Source organism: Peromyscus eremicus, chromosome 22, assembly GCF_949786415.1.
Source record: "Peromyscus eremicus chromosome 22, PerEre_H2_v1, whole genome shotgun sequence".
Classification (NCBI taxonomy): domain Eukaryota; kingdom Metazoa; phylum Chordata; class Mammalia; order Rodentia; family Cricetidae; genus Peromyscus; species Peromyscus eremicus.
In genome coordinates, this window is record NC_081437.1 from 21,069,851 (window position 1) to 21,092,898 (window position 23,048).

The following is a 23,048-nucleotide window of genomic DNA, read 5'->3' on the forward strand; positions in this document are numbered from 1 at the left end:
CAGGCATAGCTTAAAGGTGTGGGCTCCTGTGCAAGCCTATGAGGCCAGTGATGCCTATGTGTAGTGGCTAAGTTTGACTGTCACCTTAACAGGCTCTAAAATCAGGAAGGGACAAGTCTCTGGGCATAGCTGTGAGAGATTATTGAGCCCGAGGTTCATTGAGGTGGGAAAACCCATCCTAAATGCAGACAGGGTCATTCTAAGGTTCCAAGGGCTGGAGTCTTAGACTGACGTGGCTAAGCCCTACCTACCATTCTGCATGATCTGCTTCCTGCCTGTGGACACAATGGGACCAGATGCCTCATTCATTTCCCTTGACTTCTCCAACGATGGACCATATCCTAGACCTGTGAGCCAAAAATCATCCTTTCTTTCTTCAGTTGCTTTCATCACAGCAAGGTGAGAGGTAACTAATACGCTGGGTCTTTAGCAAGGACTTCCTGGTGTCCTTGTACACAGGAGCCTCCCCGTAGGTGCCGGTGATACTATTCACTTGAGAGGCAGCAGCAAATACATAGGAAAACACAGAGTGCTTAGAGTGTATTAGTTCCTTTTCTGTTGCTGTGGGATTAAACCGCCATAACCAAAAGCGACCTATAGAAAGAAGGGCTTGCTTTTGGCTTATGGTTCCAGAGAGGGTTCCATAACTATAACAGTAGAATGGCTTTGAGGCTTCAATCAGTATTGGGGGCACAGGGGCACAATTCAACAAATGGCACCATCTTTCCTGCCCTCTCTAATGAAACCAAGAGAAGTCCAGCAGTTATTACAAATGTCACCACTTTCAAGAAGCATTTCCAAGACTTCCAGGCGGAATTGGGCACCTGTTGCCATGGTTCCTTCTTACGGTTGTCTGGTCCAGCCCAGGAACTGTCTTCCTACCATGACATCAAGGCGAGCCTTGGTAAGTGGAGATCAATTCAGTAGGCGAAGAAGTAGAAAGGGGGCTTTAGATACAGAGGACAACACTGAACAACAAGGACAGTGGTGTAAAGCACCTTGTCAAGTGAAAGAAACAATGGTCGGGACTGGGAGCTGGAGAGCTCCCATTATGTCTGAGTCTCAAGACCATTCCAGACCCTGGTTGCAAAATGGCTACAGAGTGGAGGTTCTTGTAGCCCTGGGACTCAGTCCTTGAGAACCAGCTCATTGTTCCACGGAGCTGGGCTACTAAGAGGATTAGACACGGTGATAGCCAAAACTCAGGCCAGACTTTTCAGCTCTCAACCCTGCTATGACATCACTGTCCATGATACTTAACAGCTGTTATGGGTAGTAGACCTTGTGACATCCTCTGCACCAAGGAGTGCAAGTCCCCTTGTGTTCATCACATCTACTGTCATTGGCCTCCCCATTCCTGGATGACCACCCCAACAAAAGTCCAGAATGGATAGAGTTTGCAAAATGCAATGCCAGTTCGGGTAGTACAAAGTCTTCAGGCTCTTCTTACCTCATGTCCTCAGGCCCCTCTGGCCTACCATGACTGACCACTGACTCCAGTCCCAGATTATGCCTGTGGGAACCACAGTTTGTAGCCGGGCCCACCTCCCATGTAAAGTTTCAGTGCAGTGGTTTGACTTGGCCAGAGATTTATGAGTGACACCGGAGCCTCTGAGCAAAGGCATCAGCATTTTGTTTGGCTCAGAGACTTGAATTCTTCTTCAGACCAATCAATCTGTTAGCACATCAGATGACATTTAGGCTGCCTCTCTAGGGAGCAGGCTCAGCTTCTGAGTGTTGAGAGAGCATGCAGCAATACAATGCTGAGGCTGGGGGTCCTGAGGGAAAGAGCTGTGAGGTGGTGGCCCAGGATGGCTGCTTCTGCCCTGACCCCACTTGGGACTCGGGTTCAAGCTAGAGGTAGACTGGACTAATGGAGGGAAACTACAGAAATGGCACTTCATATTTCATGTGTGTGTGTATGTGTCTGTACACATTTTTATTTTTTTATTAAGAAAATGTTTCCATTCATTTTACATACCAATCAAAGATCCCCCTCTTCCCTCCTCCCATCCCTCCCAGCCTCCCCATCTCAACCCACCCCTCACTCCCCCCCCAAGAAGGCAAGGCCTCCCATGGAGAGGCACATCCAGTAGAGGCAAGTCCAAGCCCCTCCCCATGCCTCAAGGCTGCATGAAGTGTCCTATCATAGGAAGTGGGCTCCAAAAAACCCCCTCATGCGCCAGGGATGGATTCTGATCCTACCGCCAGGGTGCCCCTTAAGCAGATCAGGCCACACAACTGTCTTACCAGGCAGAGGGACTATCCCAGTTCCATGCAGGCTCCACAGACAGCTGTTGATCCAACTTTCATGAGTTCCCACTAGTCTGGTTTGGTTGGCTCTGCAGGTTTCCCCATCATGATCTTGGTGCACTTGCTCATAGAATCCCTCTTCTCTCTCTTTGACTGGACTCCTGGAGCTCTGCCTAGTGTTGGCTATAGATCTCTGCATCTGCTTCCATCAGTCACTGGAGAAAAACTCTGTGATGACAGTTAGGGTATTCACCAATCTGGTCACTGGGGTAAGCCAGTTCAGTTCAGGCACCCTCTCCATTTCTAGTAGTCCAAGTTGGGGTCATCTTTGGGGATTCCTAGGAACTTCCCTAGCATCCAGTTTCTCTCTATCCCCATGATGTCTCCCTCTATCATGTACAATCCATCCAATTAAAAAAATGGGCTGCAGAGCTAAACAGAGAATTCTCAAAGGAAGAATCTCAAATGGCCAAAAGACATTTAAGGAATTGCTCAACATCCTTAGTCATCAGGGAAATGCAAATCAAAATTACTCTGAGATACCACCTTACACCTTTCAGAATGGCTAAGATTCAAAAACACTAAAGACAGCTTATGTTGGAGAGGATGTGGAGCAAGGGGAACACTCCTCCACTGTTGGCGGGAGTGCAAACTTGTACAGCCACTTTGGAAATCAGTATGGCAGTTTCTCAGAAAATTGGGAATCAATCTTCCTCAAGACACAGGTATACTACCCTTGGGCATATACCTAAGGAATGCTCAATCATACCACAAGGATACATGCTCAACTATGTTCATAGCGGCACTTTGTATTTCAATGTTATCTTCATCCTTTTCCATGAGTCAATGTATATGAAAACAAACCGCAAGAACCAGAACTGGCCTGGCTTGAAAGAAAAGGTTGTATACAAAAAGAACAAAAGGAGTTGAACAGCAACTGGCAAGGAAAGAGAGAATAAGGAACTAAATTAATGCCCCCGGTGGCCACGGCTGGGTAGCATGCCCACAACACCTTGGAGAAGGAATTTGAAAAGCAAAAGGAAGCTCGTACCTGACTCTTAATCAGAGAAAATCTACCATCCACCCTGCCAGAAGGACTGCCTTTCATGTTTGTAGAGTGGGAAACCTTGATGAGACCCACTCACAGTGCTCTTCCAGGATTCTCTGTCCTTGCTGAGATACCAGTGCAGAACAAACCCATTCTCCTCTCATACCCATTGCCTCAAATCCAGCTGAGTCCCACCCGGTCCTGCAGCCCCCCACCATGGGGTCATCAACAGAAGCTGAAGGACCTAAAGGATATGAGCTTGCTTGAAACCTGACCCAAAATCCAGAGGAAGAAGGGGTTCAGGAATCTCAGGCTCAGTGTTCTCAGTCTGAAATGGTCTGTCACCTGTCTCTTTTGTCTGGGTGATACTCATCCCTTCAAATGAAGGGAAAACATGCTTCCGAGTCTATTGTGTACTTCTTTTTTACAAATCAAGACATGGGAAAACCCATCCTAGACTGTGAGATTAGGACCCATAGTTGCTTGGGAATCAGCTTCCATCCTGAAATGTCTTCCCTTAGTTTACCAGGAACAAATGTGTGCTGATCTACCCACTGTTGGTACAAGGCCACCGCCTCTGCTTCCAGTATTGTCTGTGACCAGAGCTCCACATTGTCTCTCATATCAGTCACACTCAGGCCACCTTCCTCCCTCTGTGGTGCTCAGTCTCAGTTTATCAAAAGAAAAAAATCATTTCAGAATGCTTTTGAAGATCTCTGGATTTGAAGCATCCCCCCCCATCTTTCCTGTTGCCGTACTCAGACCTAATTTGACAGCAATATTTGTAGTGACTTAGCCAGTCTTTCCAGAGTTTTCTACTGTCTGTTGCATCAGCTTAATGAGTTCACCTGCTTGAACAAGTTTGAACAGGTCTGGACGGATATAAGTGATGCTCAGTGAGTGTATGACTCGGGTGATGGGGGCAGAGGTGAGAGGTCTAGGTACTGAGAACAAGTTTGAACATTAGTGACCGTGTGTAGCCTTTCAAGGGCATAGGGTGTTTTGCTGAATGCAGAAGTGGTGTGCGCTAGTTCAGCAGGCAAATTGGTCACATGGAGACCAGTTCAGAATACTTTCAAGTTTCCCTTCCAATTGCAACTGAGAAATTCAGGCACAGAGAGGTTAGGTGGCTGGCCACAGGTCCTGTGGCCAGTAAGAAGCAGAAATGAGATTATAAATCAGAAAATCTGGCTTCAAAGTTTCTGTTCTTAAGCAATACATTTTCCTTACAGGAAGGTAGGAAATGGGAAGAGTAGGAGGGAAGAGAAATGGGAGAGAAGGAAATAGGAGAGAAGAAGAAAAGAGGGAGGAAAGGGAAGCAGGAGAAAGAAGAGAAGGAGAGAGAAAGAAGAGGAAGAAGGGGAGAGGGAAGGAGGTGCAGAGGGAGGAATGGAGGGGAGGAAGGAGAAAAAGACAATTAAAAGAAGCTAAAGTTAAGCCAAGGTAAGAATCCCAAAGGCGCTGGCCGTGTAGCTCAGTGGGGGAGCCCGCGTTTACTCCATCACATCTTCAGCATCTCTGATAATATTCAGCTTCTTGCCAATGCTAAGTCACAGCCAAGGCAACCCGGAGCCAGAGGGCGTCCATGCTGCCTTGGCACCCTTTCTGTTTGTAGCCCTCTTCTATAGGGGCTGGGCCACGGTTAGCTGTAGGCAGCTCCTCCCTGCCATGGGTCAGTGGAAGTCTGATCCTGACCAAACTAGAAATCTCATCCTCAGTCCCTATCCAGTACCAAGTCCCAGTCCTCTCCTGAGCATACTTACCTCTGTGTGTGTGTGTGTGTGTGTGTGTGTGTGTGTGTGTGTGTGTGTACATATTTCAGGTGCATGTATACATGTACTTATGTGTATGGAGGCCAGAGGTCAATTTCATGCATCTTAGTTGCTCTCTCCTTTTTCTTGAGACAGTGTCTCTCAATTGCTAATTTGGCTAGGCTGCCTACCAGTGAGGTTCAGAGATCCATCGGTCTCCAGTTCCCCTACCCCTGGCACCGGGGTTACAGATGTACACCACAGCACCTTGCTTCTACCTGGGTGCTGGAGAGCCAAACTCAGGTCCTCAGATAAGCACTTTGTCAGCCAAGCTGCCTTGACTCCCTCATCTAACTTGTAGGACATTGCAAGGGCAAGCAAATAACAAAGCTAAGGCGGCTGGCATGAAAGACAGCATGCCACACACATGGTATTACTACAGAAAACGAGTAAGTAACAAAGGACTTCACAGTGAAATTTACACTGATTGGGCCTGTTCCTCCTGACATCCCCCACAAAAGCTCTCTAAATGCAGGCTGACTGAAGGGGGAAAATATTAAGTTGTTCTGAATAGTTTTTCCTGACTACAAAATTACCACAAAGTACATTTGAAGGAAAATTTGAGAGGGCTGTATGTGTTTCCTGCCATGTGAGAGGGAGAGCTTCAGCTGGTGTCCTTTCCTCTCATAAATACGATCTAGACAAGCTCCCACTGGCTCGGCTCCTTGTTTCTAACACGTCTTCACACCTTCACACCTGAGTTGAACCCTTGTCAAAGGGAGAGTCTGAGCAAAGACACAGTAGAAGAATGTCAGTTGTGTAGCCTGAATGGTGACAGGGTCACACTTCATAATAATAACAGCCACCACCCCACCACAGAGTTCTGCGTGACAAGGACATGGCTACTTGTCTGATGCGTATAACTTCTGCCACCCCCAGCCCAACTCATGACTTTCTCTGTCCCAGCGAGAGGAATCATTACCAGCTAACGGCATGGCTGTCAGGGACAGTACAGAACGTGAAGATGATCGTGTCTTAAATCTTCACTTCCCCAGCCTTGTTTTCCAGGCTAGAAATTGAAATAAAGATCTGGGTAGACTGTTCTAACCTCAAGGAGTTTAGAAGGGCAGAATAAGATGATGTTCTTCAAGCCGATCTATGTGTCAAGCTCCAGCTCTAAGCAGAGCCTAGACTGACTTGCAGGGAATGTTAAGGGCGTTGTTTGTCTTTGTACCAGTGCTGCTATTGTGAGTAGTGGTGTTGTTGCAGGTAATGATTCTATTGACTTGACCTGGAAGGTAGAGAGTACTAGTGTATCAGATGAGATTTTTCTTTTCCTCTTTGAGAACTCAAACACCTCCACGTCTTGATTGTATAATTCTCTGGTTGCTTCTTATTGGTTCTCGGCAAATGCAGCTACCAGGAGCTACTTGATGAACCATGTGGTCTTGTGTGCTACCCCCTCTCTACATGGCCCTACTCCCCTGACCTCCATTCTTTGGTGGCTCCTCATAGGAAAGGCATCATTATCACTTGGACAGAGACGATGGTTATCATTAGTGAGTGAACATGAATTTTTAGATTCACTCAGCTCCACTACCACATAAATTTTGCCCAAGAATGTCAGAATATTGTCAGATTTAATAGCCATACGTTCACTTGTTTCTCCTCTCCTTCAGCAAATATTGGCTGAGCATCCACATTACATAAGACACAATGGTGAGGGATCCATCATCTTGCCATTAATAAGGTAGGGAAGTGAGACACATGGATCATCCTCCCTGTGGAGTTCAATAAAAATAAACATTCCCTCTCACCAGAATGGACAACCACATATTCAGAGCATATACTCCCTATTCAGCTTCTGCCCAGGTATTCATGCCAGTCTGCATTGCTCATTCCCCAATTCCTGCCTCATTTTCACAACCCAACCTCAAAGAGATACCTGTGTCCATCAGCCAATCTGGGCTATCACTTTGCCTGCCATGTAATACCTGGATACCATTCACTTAGCTCTGATGCTCTGTCGCTCATTATAAACTTTAGTGTATATTTTTTCTCACCCATCTATAAGCTATTCAACTGCAATATAAATACTCTTAGTAGCCCCACAATATCAAAAAAAAAACTTTAGTATGTCACAATACGCCAGTGACACCTGAGGAATGAGTGGTACCTCAACAACTTTTACTGTGAAGTAGGAAGCAAGCATCTTTTTCCAGGCTGTGGGAAGCCGCAAAGATGAAACAGAGATTTATCTGAAATGTGGGGTTTTTTTCCCAGTTCTGAGAAGGTGATTGGTCAGTTAATCATAGTTGAAGGCTGACATGTCTTCCTGAAGGGATGTTCCAACATTATATCTTAGAATTGTGTTTGTCTTATGAAGACCCGCTTGTGTTTTTCTTTATTTAGATAAATACAGGGCATGGTGGCACACACCTTTAATCCCAGCACTCAGGAGGCAGGGGCAGGCAGAGCTCTGTGAGTTCGAGACCAGGCTGGTCTACGGAGTGAGTTTCAGGACAGCCAAGGCTGTTCAACACAGAGAAATGCTGTCTTGAAAAACAACAGAAAAAAAAAAGATAAATACAGTGGCTGTTAATTCAGAAATCCCAAGTGCTCTTCTTGTTCTCTTTTATCTACCATCCTTGCAACCTTGAAATTGAGCTGCAAGTGTTTACCTGGACTAGTATGACTCCATAAATAAAGCTGTGGTCTTCTTTAAGAATAAATCCTTTGTTGAGGCCCTACTGTGTGATAAGAACTCATCTTGTTAGTTTGCCTGAGTCTTTTTCACAGATGTTCAACATAATCTCACAAACCAGGCATTATGGCCTATACCTTATGCTGGGTACTTGGGGTGGATGGGTGGGTGGGTTGGTTGGTTGGTTGGTTGGTTGGTTGGTTGCTGTGGGATGTTCTGTATGGCAAATGTGTTGCTCTGATTGGTTGGTAAATAAAACACTGATTGGCCAGTAGTCAGGCAGGAGGAAGTGTAGGCGGGACAAGGAGAAGAATAAAGCTGGGAAGTGGAAGGCTGAGTCAGAGACACTGCCAGCCACCATGATGAGAAACAGCATGTGAAGATGCTGGTAAGCCACAAGCCACGTGGCAAGGTATAGATTTATAGAAATGGATTAATTTAAGCTGTAAGAACAGTTAGCAAGAAGCCTGCCACGGCCATACAGTTTGTAACCAATATAAGTCTCTGTGTTTACTTGGTTGGGTCTGAGCGGCTGTGGGACTGGCAGGTGAGAGAGATTTGCCCTGACCGTGGGCCAGGCAGGAAAACTCTAGCTACAGTTGTTGGTTGGTTGGTTGAGATGGGGTCTTGCTACATATCCCAGAATGACCCTAAATTTGTTGTATGACCTCTATCTTAAAAATTAGGAAAGTGAAACCCATAGAAGTTAAATCATTAAGGTGGTATAGCTCATAGGCTGTGGAGCCGAGAACTGAGTCTGGGCCCCACCTCCCACATTGCAGCAGTCAAAACCATCTCAGAAAAGCATTCCCTGTGAATGGTTTGTCTGAGGAGTTGAGAGTTCCCTCCTACAAGGCATTGTATACCCTTTTATGTTGGTATCATGCACGCCAGGACACTGTACAAACACAGGGAAAAACACACTGTCTTGTCAGCACCATCCATGGCCCTCATGTGCCACAAAATGTCCCTCCATTCAAGGATTCAAATAAGTTGGTGCCTTCATGCCCTTGAGTCATGGTTGCCAACCCTTCAGTCTCATCAGCAACTTCCCCAACAGCAGACATTGGCAGAGTTTCCTTTAAGTAGGGACTACCCTAGTTAAGAGATTCTTTTCATTTCTGTATCAGAACTTCTTCGTATTTCTCTATGGATTTCTCATCCCACTGCCTGTCCAGTGTCTGGTCTTTAAAAGCCATGCCAGTGATCCCTCTAGCAATGCCCAGTACATACACCCTTCTCTGTCTCTGTGATTTTAGTGATGAAAATTCAATTGACTGGGCAGACCGATCCATAGGCTATGTTGTCTCTGATCCTCAGGACCCAGGAGCAGTACTGGATTTTATTTGTGGCTAATTCAGTGTATGACCTTGAACATATCTCCATTTCTCTACAAGAGCAAGACAGAGCCTCTTTGTGTAACTATATCTGTGACTGAAGACAGATCACTCTTCTCCAAACTAACTCTATGGGATATTATTTGTGAATTGCAGCTTCCAGGGTTTTCATAAAATGTCGTGTCACCAGGCATCCTGTGAAACGCTAGAGATGTGTAAACATCAGTCAATTAAGGCCCATTGAGAACTTGCCTCTCAATGGCTGCATTTTGCTAATGAAGAAACTTACACCCAAGAAGGTGTGGAAAATTGTCCAAGTCCAAGCAAGCCCCAAACCAGAAGCAAACACTTCTTCCCTCTGGTTAGAAATAGACCTTGGTATTCATAAACCAACCCTCCTGGCTTTTTTTTGTTTATTTGTTTGGTTGATTTAGAGGGTCTCTGATAGCCTCTAATTTATTCATCATGTTGCAATCACTAAGCAAAAGTGGGTGGTCAGGGTTTTCCTTAAAAAAAAAAAAGTCATGCAAATTGGAGACATTTTTTCTGCTTGAGAATAAAATTGGTGGGAAAACATGCCAAATTTATACATTTTTCAGAAAAATGTCTCATTCAAAGTCATCAGGCAAATGAGAGGCAGAGGCAGGATGGGGAACTGGAGAGTTCCAGAGAGACGTGTGGAAGATAATGGATGGTGACAGGCTGTCCATGCAATCCTTCTGGCTTCCTAAGGTCCAGGTGGACGCCCATCCTGTCAGATTGATTGATTGTAGCGCCTGTCCCAGCATGTCACCAATCCCCAGCACATGGATACAGTTGCACATCTGTTTCTAGAAGGTTCTAGGTCAGAATACAACCTTTTCCCCTTTCAGCATAAATTGAGTTGCCAACATTCAAAACATGGAAAGTGGGGCCGTAATGAGCCAGTTTTATGACCACTGGGAGGTAAGCGAAGGAGACGGAAGCTGGGGGAGAAGAGAACTCAGATCTGTTTTTCACTGGGCTTTGGGGCTGTCTCTTGAACAAATCTGACCCTAGGTACGAGCTTGCCCTTTCCTAGTCCCAGCTTCCCTGGATATAAAATACATGTTTGGCAACTGCTCGGAAAGTTATTAAAGTTGTGGCAGTAAACTATGAAAGGCCAGAGAACTTCAAGCAAAAGTTATTGCATCGGTAACTCAGAAACTAATCCCTAAAACTCCTGACACGTTTATCCCGAGGGCGAGCGCCAATCCAGAAATGGAAATCATTATCAAGGGCCACTGTGTACCTGGAATTAAAATCCATCATTCCTAGGAGTGCAGAGCTGAGATTTGGGCCGAATAGGAGAATACTTACACCTTTCAAGACCATCTTTCGTTAAAACCAGAGCCCTTTTATGCTTCAGAAGAACATGGCAAATTCTGTATTCTCTGCTTACTTGTTTTTCTTTTCCTTAAGAACCCCTCGTTACATTTTTCCTTTAAAATATTTCTTTCTTTGACAGTTCCACATTTAAACTGAAAAGCTTCCTTTTCCTTATTCAATTGCACTGGTTTTATTTGGGATGGAAACCCTGCTGGGTACCGTAACAGAGAACAAGCTTTACAGCGGCAATAATCCCTTCTCCAGCATCTATTGTGGGGAAACTTAATACACTTTTATTAAATGGCTGAAGACTTGACTCTAGCGATCTGAATTAACTACAGAAAAGCATAGAGACGGAACAAAAGTCCTCACTTCGTTCAACAGACATCCACTTCATGCCCCACAACCCCGCCTAGCAGGGACCCAAGACAGAAAACTGCCCCTTGGGAGACATTTTTGAGAAGGGTCAATACTGCCTTAAGCAATACCGTTTTCACCAAAAGTGAACCAAGGCAGGGCTGGGGAAGTTGGCAAAATGCCTTCCAAGCAGCGAGAACAAGGGCCTGGCTTTGGATAAAAGGTCAGTGTGGCATCTGTGTGCAAAGGCAACGCTGTGAAGCAGACACAGGCAGATCCCCAGAGCCCCTGACCTGCCAGTCTAGCCAAAATGCCCAAGTCTAGGTTCAATGAGAGGCCCTGTCTTACAAACTGAGGTGGAACATGATTAAGGAAGATGCCCAGTGTCAACCTCTGACCTACACACACACACACACACACACACACACACACACACACACACACACACACACACACACCTACATGCGTCTACACAGACACACATGTAAAAGAAAAAGTAAAGACAGAAAAGAAGGAACAGGTTAGGCTATTAGTAAGAAAATGCAGAAATGAACCTTCAACCTCATTGTGGTAAATGAGAGTACACTTCAGAGTTTAAAAAAAACACATACTTTGACCCTGATTGTAGTAATTTAGGTAACTACACAGACAGCTTTAGTCCAATCATGGCAGAGAAGAAAGCAGAAGCAATGTCCAAGTTGTTAAGAACACAATCAGTAAATGAGAACCTCATCGGTACTTATTGCCTCCAGACAGGCGTTGAGTGGGAATGTGCATGTAGGGTGATGCCACTGTGTACAATCACAGCGGAGGCTGTACGCTGAGGTGGTGACTATGGCTGTCTCCAGACAACGGATGCCTTGAGTTATTTGAATTTTTGGAATTGCTGGAGACTTAATTTGATTCATTTTACTATTTTTACAGTAAGCATCACTGTATAGTTTGGTGTGAGGGACTAAAGTTTTTCAAACAAAAATTTAGTTGTCCCCCCCTCCACACACATACATTTAATATCCCTTGCCTTTTATATTACCATACTTAAGCCCAACCTAGTAGTGAGAAAATATAGAATATTGTAATGATCTCGTGGTATATACCCAAATCAAAATTCTGTAATTTATATGCTTTAATTTATGAAATGATGTTCTTTCAGTGAGAGCAATTTATAATGTGCTAATTATACCTCAATGTAATTGTTTTTAAAGAAAGAAAAAATAATCCAGATAAGTTCTGTTCCTCACAGACTATTATTTAAATATGCAATTATAAATGAACACATGATCTCTTCTTCTCTCACTCCCTCTCTCTGTCATATATATATATATATATATATACATATATATATATATATATATATGTATAGTGTGATATATATCTGAGTCACTGTTGAAAAGGAAATTGGATGTTCCAATAAGTGACAGGAGGCTATCCCGAGAGGTTAATAGCCTGAGCATGGTGTAAGAATGCTCCTTTAGCTAATCCTCTGCTCTCTGGCAGGGTCAGCATCTGAGATCACAGACGGATGCAGAGCTCACCATCTAACCTGCTTCCATATTCTTCTGTTTGCACTGTTTCTTGAAGTCCATGTCAATCTTAGATACCTTCTACTCCAAAGTCCATGCTTCAGTGCACTTTAATTTTACAGCCGTAAATAAATAGTTCTCACTAGCTTCCCTTAAGTAACTACACCGCAAACCTGGGGCATGAGGAGACTTTGGGCATGCTGAAACCAAGTATCATTTCAAAGAGATAATTCTGAACAGGCTGGTAAACTTTTTCCACTGCCAGGGTATCTCACGGATGAATGTCCTTCCTCTATGAGACTAGCTACAGAACTACTTCAAAGATTTGCAATTGTCTAGAAATGCCACTGTCTCCAGTAAATTTGAGAATGGGGTTTCTGAGTTCACTGGACAGGAATGAAACAGATGTTTACATGTTGAGGGTCATTGTCCTCAGTACCATTTGGGGGTCCATCTCTTGGTACCCAAGAAGAATGGGATACCTGAACTCACTGCAGCGAAGTGACCCTCTCTGCAGGTTAGGCTGGTTTCTCATCACTGTCTTCCTATGCTTTCCTCCTCTGCCTTCCAATGCATCCAGCTGGACTGTGCTGCATGGAAGAATCGGGCGTCCAGAGAACCCATTTCGAGTGGCCCTAGAATACATCTCCAGTGGAAACCGCAGCTTGTCTGCAGTGGACTTCTTTGCCCTGAAGAACTGCAGTGAAGGTACGTGAATCTGTCTTTGTCTCTCTCTCTCCTCTACAGACTTGTCTTGAATGCTTCAATAATTGTATTTAGCTTGAATCCAAAGTCTGCAGTGATTAGGAGCTGATTCTGAGCATTAGCGAGTGCACCATAGCCCAGGTGATCAATTGTCAAAGAACTCCAGAATAAAGTTGTAGCTACTTATCTTAAAACTTTATCAAATGGGCTAGAGAGATGGCTCTGAGGTTAAAAGCACTGACTGCTCTTCCAGAGGTCCTGAGTTCAATTCTCAGCAACCATATGGTGGCTCACAACCATCTATAATGAGATCTGGTGCCCTCTTCTGGCCTGCAGGCATACATACAAGCAGAACACTATATACATAATAAATAAATCTTTTAAAAAAATCTTTATCAAATGGAATACAGCCTTTCTTAGATAATATGCTAGCTTAACTTCTGTGGTGACAATGCTTCCCCCTACTTAATAATATTTTATTATAAGAAATATAAATGGACACCAAGGAAACAGAGTAGTACATGAATCCCCATCTAGCAGCCTTAGCCCAACTTAGCAGTTATCAACAGTCTGTCCTTTTGTTTTACCTACATCTCTATTCACCTCATGCCCTCCCTATAACTTAATGGTAATCACTATTTGGCTTTTTCTGGAGGTAAAATTCAGAAGTAATTTTATTGGTTTTTGTCTGGGCTCTTGTTAACAGACAACACGGAAAATGGTTAGATGTGGAAATTTATCTTATTTTTGTGCAAGCCTAGTGGGCATGGCCCACTGTGTCATTGAATTTCTTTTGCTCAGACGCCACATTATGACTTTACCTCAAGGTAAGCTTTTATTCCTTTTTCCCTTTTACCTCGGCGTCCAGGAAACCGAACCAAATGCAATACTCCATCGCAGTATTCAAATCTTTGTAGGCCTGTGATGAGCTTTTCTTCTCCCCTTTTCAGGATTTGAGTCTCCTAGCCTGGTTTTCAACATCCTAGTTTGTATGCACGTTTCATTAAACATTGTTTCAAGTCTGAATGCAAAGCAGACTAACACAAACTGTCAGTAGCTATGTGAGGCTGAGCTCCCCTTGGTTCATCAGAAGGCCCCCTGTCTACCGGAAGCATCTTTGATTCCTTCCCAGATGTAGAGAGTAGAGGAGTCACTTTCACTGCTGCTATGATGCTCCTGTTCCTGCTTCTGCCCAGAGGTCCATGGAAGGGTACTCTGGAGCAAGGAAGCTGTGACCTGAGCATCCTAAGAATGAAGCGTGGAAAGCAGCCCGTGTGGTACTTCTAGACCTTAATTCTCAATTTAGAATATTTGTGAGCAAGCATGAAGGCCCCTTCACAGAGGGTCATCTGCTGATAAAGGCCTGGGTTTGAAGTTTGTGCTCTTAGTTGTAAGGTGGGACAGTGACTCTATACTCCTTTTGTTACGGTGACTCTCCATTCCTCGATGGCCTTGCAAGAACGTTCACAAGCTAATTTTTTTATTGGTCTTGTTTTAGTCAGAACTGACTTCTATGTGGGGGAAAGAAAACTCATCATGATGTGACAGACTGAACTGGTTGTAGTGGAAAAGGGTGGTTAACCTGTGCTGTGAGGGAGTGCCTAAGGAGCATGTGGTTTGGGACTGAGCCAGGAGTGTGCGTGAATGTTTCCACATTCTTGAACTTAAGGATCTGTGAAGGTCTCTGGACACCATCAAGCTTCGCAGATGTTAAGGGTCAGTTTCATCCAAAAGGCACCCCCAGTTGAAATGTAACCAGTTAATGAAACTGCCACACAGAGAAGACATAAGTTTACACAAATGGCATAATCCCATTTGAAGAAAGAACATCAAGAAAGAAAACAATTGAACACACAGGCCCAGATATCAGGCCCAGCACAAAACACCGCCAGCATGCCTGGCTCTGCAAAAACTCTGTGCATTCTCAAATGAAGAATTTCAGCCAAGTACCCGGATGTTTTGTCCCTTGCTTTGCAAGCCCCTCTCACTTAGAGAATTCTTCCCCTGGGGCTTGTGTTGCGTGGCCGTGAATCTGTTGCAGAGCTTAAGCTTGTTCCTCGTCTGTTTCTCCATCTTTGCAAAACCAAAGGACTTCACCTCCTTCAGTGATCTTTCATGACTCAGAAAATTACCTTGGCAGGGTACCCTCTTCTGCCTCTTCCTGGTCAAGAAACCTGGAGAGGTCCTTACAGTCCAGCTACCTTCCTGTCTCTAGGAAGGCTCCAAGTCCAAGGACAAGATGGTCTTCGTGGGGAAACAGTTGATCTGTGCACCCCTCCCCCTTTTTCTATCGAGAACACATTAGCTACCAACGCACGAGGAGGGTCTGTTGTGGGCATGTGAGAAAATACAGCAGAGAACAATGATGTTAGAACATTCTGAGCATTTCCATCCCTCCTCCCACAATGGAGCAAGTTCAGATGATGTAGACAAGTTCCCAGCATAAGAAGCATGCCAAGACTGCATTCAGGTGTTTAAAATTCAAGGGGATTTAGCAGGATGCTTTGGTACATACTTGAGGCCTGTGTGTTATAGACAAGTGCCTATGTTTTCTGGGGTCATGGCTTTGGTTAGGTCATGAAGGAGAGGAGGAGAAAAATAATGTCTTTGAGGTGTGGATAGAGTTGGTGACATGCTAGCCAGGGCTATAGATGGGTCTGTAAGTTTTCTAGTCTGTTACCCAATTGTAACTTGACCCCCCCCCATAATGAGGGACAGATAAAGTTTGAAGAAAAACACAGCTAAATAACTCTACACGTCTTCCTTGGCCCCAGTGAGCAAGAGCACTGTTTTAGCTCATCTGGAGAAAACTAACAGGAAATGTTGGGCACAATTCTCCCTGCAAAGGAGACAGCATCTATCTGTGGTGTCTGCAGGAAGACAGATGTACCCATTTCCTCTTTGAATATTGACATCTGTCACAGTGTGTACACTTAATCGGTGCTCAATTAATGCACACCAATGTTGACGGGGCACTCACATATGCTGTGGCTAAGTGTCCACCCTCCTTCGTGTGTACTGTCTCCCACAAGCTTTACAGTAATAATAGAGAGCAGGGACATGTCTCATCTCACAAGCAGGAAAACTGAAAGTCACAGGTGTTTCAAAACCTGCCAAAATCTCTAAAACATAGAGCCAGACTGGATCCAAAGTTGATGTGATCACAAAGCTGCTGGTTCATCCTCGACACTCTCTTGCCTTTATAGACGATGCAGATGCTGAAGTGTGATCTGTTACTGGATGCCATAGAATTCTCTCAACTCCTTCCTTCTCCTCTGATGCCTACACTAGATTGACCAGAACATTGATCTTACTACCGCCTTGTATTCTATCTGTGCCCACATGGGTACTACATTGCCGACTCTTTGTTATTGTTTGTTGGTTGATTGGTTTGCTTCAAGACAGGGTTTCTCTGTGTTGCTTTGGCTGTCCTGGAAAACCAGACTGGCCTCGAACTCAGAGATTCCCCTGCCTCTGTCTCCCTAGTGCTGGGATTAAAGGTGTGTGCCAACCCCACCCAGCTGGCTACTTTGCAGACTCTTGAATTTATCCTTCAGACTTGATTTTCTTAGCCATATGCCTTATTCTTCTTATATCCTTTGTGTATACTGATACAGACTTTGACATCAGCTAGGTGGTCTCCCTAAGACTACTGCCCATTGTTCTCACACTGCAAATCTCAGTATTTCCTTTCCTTGCAGTCCTTTCAATGGGGCACAGGTAATCCCTTATCTCCTCCTATGTCAGAAGATAATATGGGGACTATGCTGTACTTCCTTGCTCGGGATATGTCATTGGAAGCTACAGAAATTCTGCTTGGAAGATTTTGATCTAAATCTAGCAGTTGTTTGCCAATTAGTCATTGGGGGACCCTAACTTGAGGTTTAATACATTGTCCTTTATTTCTTTGGTCGCTCAAGGGAGCAGTTAGCACAGTGCTAAGCACATAGGAAACAACACATAAATGCTTGTTGACAGATTGGTTAATCAATGGATTAATAAATGCTGTTCCTGTTTTATAGCTTCAGGCTAGTACAGGGAACCTACTTCCAAAAGAAGGTAGCTGTGAGTAGAAATTGCTTGGAATCGGGTGTTCCCCAGAAAAGCTCGTGAAAGAGCAGTTTATACATTCAGTATGGCGGAGGAGAATATCAACCTCCAGAGACACCCAGATATGGGCTCCCTTATCCCACTCACAAAAAGCCTTTCGTTGGCAGACAACCTAGAGAAGGTCACTCCCCATGCCGCCCCCACCCCCGACTTCAGAGAGACCCCTCCATAAACCACACAGCACAGAGTAAGCAGGACCAGATCCTGGAAATGGAGTGAACAGCATCCACACAGCTCTGAGCAGCTCACAAAATACACATCATCGTAAACACTCATTTAGCACTTCCTAACGCCAGGCCCTGCTCTGTGTATGTGTTTCTATTAGTTTCCTTCATCCTCGCTCCAGTGCTGAATGCTGTGTACCATTATTATTACATCTGTTAGTTGGATGGGGAAATTGAGGCCCAGCGAATTAAGTCATTACCCCAGAGTCACAGCTGATAATTGCATTGGAAGCCATCTGGCTCTTAGCTGCTTCCTAAGGAAGGTCACCACTGGAAGGGTGACAGAAGACATCCAGACAGCCTCTTTCACTGTATGAAAGTGTAATGAACAAAAACCCAGAGCTTTTCCTTGGAATGTGATATATTACATTCCCAACCAGGCTAATGTACTTTACCCTTCCATCTCCTTTGATCTCAGTGTTTCTAAGAAATTAATTCAGCATTTCCCTCACCCTTCCTAGATTGTCAAGGGCCTTTGAGGTACACCCCTGCCTACTGGTCAAAATGAAAATAAAGAACTGTGAAGGCCTCACCTCTGTAAAACAAGGAGGGAGCCGCGGGAGCCTAAATACATCTTATTCCCAGTACCCATAGTCCCCTTCTCGTTCATGAACCTGCAAGAAACACATCTGAGGTTTCCCAGCCCAGAGCCATGTTCAAGTTGCTCATAGATTTCTCAACCAAAAGCAATCTAGGTCCCTTACATTACTGATAGCACCAGGGAGAGTGTCATGAGGACTTCGTTCACTGACTTCACTGGCTCAGAAAGGAGAAGGGATTCAAGAGAACACACTCAGTGTTGTGACCACCGTTGCCTGGAAACATGTGTCCTCAGGGTGGGACATATCTTAACTTCCCTGGGACTGCCTTGAAGGTACTTAAACTACACTCGTGGTTTGAAAACTGAACCCTCATTTAAAAGTTTTCCGTTGGAGTCTAGTCTATAAAGTTACATATGTAGAACTGCCATAAGAAATAAGGGCAGAACCACTTCTTCCATAAGCTGACCTGCCCCATGATGAGGCTCCTGAAATACAATTTGAGGACCACTAGATGGCTTGGTTTTCAGCTCTTACGTTATCTAGGTTTTCTGATCCTGTATGCTCGCATATAAAATATGAAAGCCCAAACCAGTTATACTCCATACCTTGGTTGAATACTTTCAATATTAAGACAATTTTTATGAGATGAATTCTTTCCCATGTGGATCCCTGCTTCCGTGTGCTGGCCATAAAGTTAGTATGATGTTCTCAGACAAAGGTTGGTGACTTATGCCATCCCGCCCCATCAATGATGATGATGGACAGTGGAGAACATCCTCCTTAGCCCATGAGGGGAGAAGAAGAAACGATAGAAGCCAAACAGGCAAGTTCAAATCGTTGGTCAGCCATGTGAAGCCAACCAGAGTCTGGGGCAGACTCCAAAATCCAGCCAGGCGAAATGAGGGATGACTCCATGGACTCCTGGCAGAGTGGTCCAAACTGGGCATTTTGGGTTCCATCAGCAAGCAGTGCCCCAGCAGGGTCCTCAGACTGTTTTTGTACATGGAGATTGCGGTGGCATTCTGTCTTGGGGTTGACCCCCTTTCTGCATCAGACTCGTCATCTATGCATCCACTGGTCCATCTGCCTGTTCATGAAACAGACATTTACCGAGGAGATAGAAATCTCAGTACCTACTGACCCTAATAGACAATTATTTTGTCTAGGGTTGAATCTGGTATGGTGGCTTTAAGATCTTCCATTCTACTTTATACGGACGTTGCTCCCCAAAGGACGTCCCTGCTTATATTTAATTTGCACCAGCAATATCAAGCAGCTGCTGCATTTGCAGAGATCACTTCCTCCGAGTGAGCTCCACTTTCCCCCTCAGAAAGATCATGGAATAACACTGAAGCAGCAATCAGAAAAGCCGAACTTAAGTCCCTCTCCCACCTCTTCATCTCCAGAGACTAGTCAACCCTTCAGATCGGAAAGGACGTTAAAGGTCTCCTCCAGAATTGGCACATTGACTGTTTTTTAATTGAAAATGGGAATAGCAATATGTCAATAGTTTTCCTGGCATGGACCTCTCTTCCTGAGGGTCAATAAGAAACCGGCTTAGAGAAGCAACATAAAGGATGCCATGGGCTGCCAGACTTCTCTGGGCCTCCATTTCCTGAGGCCACTTAAAATGAGTAGCTCTCTCCTTGCTTCTCAGTTTCCCACGGAGAAGCTACCATTCACGGGAACAATTTGGCCCCCTGCATAGCTTGGTGATGGTGACTAATGGCCAAATGCACAGTAGGTGATAAAAACCACATAAGATCAGTTGGAGAGGTTCCGCCAGCCGGGCTGGTCACTTCAAGGGACTGAGTCAACTCTGCAAAGATTGGGTCTGTTCCTTGGAATTGAACAACAGAGGAAAACCGCAGTCACAGCCTCCAGGGAAACCCTATTTGTAGTGGATGAACCCTATTTTCAAAACACCCCTTAATTCTCTATTTCCAAACTCTCCTACCTCTACTATCAAGTAGGCTGTGTCACTTAAAAGTAAGCATTAAGATTATGTCAGGCTAGGGAAATGGCTCCATTAGTAAAGCATTGGGACCTAAGTCCAATCCTCAGAACCCATGTTGAAAATAAATAAGTTAATATAGTAAGAAATAAAGGGCATGGTGGTACGCGCTTATAATCTCACCACTGAGAAGCAGAACCAGGAAGATCTTTGGGGCTCACTGACAAACCAGCCTAGGCAACCCAATGAGATATGGGTTCAAAGAGAGACTCTGTTTCCAAAAAAACAAGCTAGAGAAAGATGAAGGACAAGACCCATCGCCAACCTCTGCCCTCTGTGTGCAAGAACCCCCCCCCATGTAAGCGCCCACACACACACACACACACACACACACACACACACACATACACACCACCCACACAGGAATGTATACACATATGCACACACACACAAGTCATGATTTCAACCAAGTCATGATTTCAACCGGCTATTGAAATCTACTCCCATTTTCCAAACGCCTCCCCAGCTCCTTCTATGCATGCTCTGCAGCATGGGCTGTCTTCTGCAGCCATCACGCTTCTTTCAGATCTCAGCTGAGATACTATTTTCTGTCTCGCTACAGAATTATGTTTCCATGCTTTTCTATTTTAGAACAATCCACTTCTCTGCAGAGTTATTTATATGTCTCACTCAATAGATGCTAACTTCCTAGAATCAAAGTCTTTTTTTTTTTATCCCTGCGTCTCAATTAGCAACTAAGAGTGCTGTTTTCATGGTGAGTGCTCAATAAAGGTTTGCTTATCCTAATGTAGGAGGGAGATTATGGGCTTTTAAATCAGACCAAATGAGTGTGGAGGCTCAGCTCTGCCGCTTACCACCTTTGTGAGCTTGGAAGAGTTTCTTAAATCTATGGGCTTTGTTTTTTTTTTTTTCATCATTAAATGGGCTAATAATACATAATTATAGCTTTGTTGGGAGATTAAAACAGATATTGTGTGCAGAACTCCTAGCCAGTGCCTGACATGATAAATACCACTGCCTCCTCTCTCTAGCGTCCCTTGACTAAGCTGAGTCTCCTCATCCTGGAACCAGAGCAGAATAATTCTGCACAGCTATCCCAGGGGGTGTTTGCAGAGTCCCACCCACCTTCTGCCTTCCATCTGCGCCTTGTCCGAGCCATGGGGTGGAGAGGAAACTACCTCATTTCCAGCAGCCTCTAATAGCGTGGATCAGCTTTGTGATTTCAAAGGCAGCCAGTTCCTCTTTCCCCAACATCCGATGCTTTAACTTATGATAATGTCATTTTCTTTATCGCTTTGTGACCCAGTCCCTAGAAGTCTTTGTGCCTTGCAAAGAATTAATATTGTTTAATTCTGTGGGGATGGTTGAAAATTGGGGAAGTCCTTAGACATACTGCTCTCACCTCCCCTTTACAGCAGATTGGAATCCAAAGCAGTCAGCCAGAGCCAGACCATAGGACCAAGAAGGTCTTTCGTTGGCTTCCCTTGCCCTCCCAGTGAACAGCTACTTTGGCAACAACTTCCTTACTTTGGAACGAGTTACTCATAATCACTAATAAAGCCAATTACAAATGTCCGTCAAGTGCTTAGGAACAGTAACGATTGCTTGGGTTACTATTTTAAATATTGAACCATTGAAACTCACCCTAAAATGGAGGCTAGATCCAAAAAGAGTTTTTAAATATAAATAAATAAAGAATGAATGTGCTGAGGTCATGGTACTCCCAGAAGAAAATTACTTTCAAATTACAACTACATAAAAGAAATAATTGAAAAGATTAATCACACTAAAATAATTGGTCTATTTTACAAGTAATTTGGAGCACTATTCTGTCATTGACATCGATGTCTAGTAGTAAAATAGTAATGAATTTCATTCTCTGACTAATGTATTTATTTTATTAATGGTACTAAATGGTGTTGTTACTGCTTATAAATATTTCATAACTTTTAATTCATTAAAATGTTCAAAGAATTTCCAAAAGTATTTATTAGTTTTAAATCGACCTTAGTGTTCAATATGCAATTGCCACTCTGTCTTGGTAATTAAAAAAATTATTGTTTGGGGTAATGAAAGCCTCTTTGAAGGTGGAGGATTAAGCCCTAGTTATTAATGAGACTAATGCACCAGCTGGTGATATAAGGGGCTTAGAGATCTATTTCCTATTTAGGTCACCAAGGACCCTGTGCAGCCATTTCTTAAAATATGTGGCTGAAAGGTAAATGGGGACCAGAAAGGATAAGAAAATGTCAGTTCAACATTGTTTTCAACCCATCTCTTCTTCCATGGTCTCTATCTCCCACAAATAGCAGGTAATAGCAGAACCAAGCCTTTCAACCCCACTTCTCTGTTTCTTTCATTGTCTAAAAGAAACCATAGCTACAAAGTGAGACCCTATCTCAAAAAAAAAAAAAAAAAGAAACCATGGCTAGCAAGCAGAAAGAAATGCAAGAGATACAGTAACATGGACAGAGCAAAGGGGATAGGATCTGGGTATGGAAAACATGGGTCTGATTCCTGAGTCCCATGGGTGATACCTGAGTCATCAAAATGTGATGTGTCTGTTTTCCTAATGGCACTGTGTGTGTGAGAAATGAAGATGGCAATACATACTTGAGTGTTGGTGTGAAGAGCAATTGTGATCACGTGTGTCTCACCTGACATAGTGTCTAGAATTAGTAGATTAGGTCTACTCCTTCCAACCTCCAAATAATATGTCATAGTATGGTTGACTCAATGGCTTTGGCAGTTCTTAGTTCATAGGTAGGAGACATCAAGAAAAAGTGAGCCAACAGGACATGAATGAAGTCCAGTGGAAACCCCACAAAGAAAGGCAGGATGAATCAACACTCATAGGCCTGACGACAAACTCTTTATATATACTGTCGCTAGAAGTTCAACTTGTGAAAAATGACTAAAGGAAATGGACCATTGTGGTGGTATTATGTTCCCCAAAGTATTGTGCACCCTAATAAACTTATCTGGGGTCAGAGAACAGAACAGCCACTAGATATAGAGGCTAGAAAATGGTGGCACTCATGCCTTTAATCCTAGCATTCCAGAGGCAGAAATCCATCTGGATCTATGTGAGTTCAAGGCCACATTGGAAACAGCCAGGCATGGTAACACACGCCTTTAATCCCAGAAAGTGAGACTTTAATCCCAGGAAGTG

General features: G+C 44.1%; 1 protein-coding gene across 1 annotated transcript in view; it reads left to right on the forward strand.

The window, feature by feature from the left end:
- The window catches only part of Alk (ALK receptor tyrosine kinase), a 513,542-nt gene that overhangs the window by 318,868 nt on the left and 171,626 nt on the right, over positions 1-23,048 (forward strand). The window contains exon 5 of the mRNA XM_059248178.1: positions 12,901-13,028. Within this exon, the coding sequence (XP_059104161.1) occupies positions 12,901-13,028 (128 nt within the window). The remainder of the gene's footprint in view (positions 1-12,900; positions 13,029-23,048) is intronic.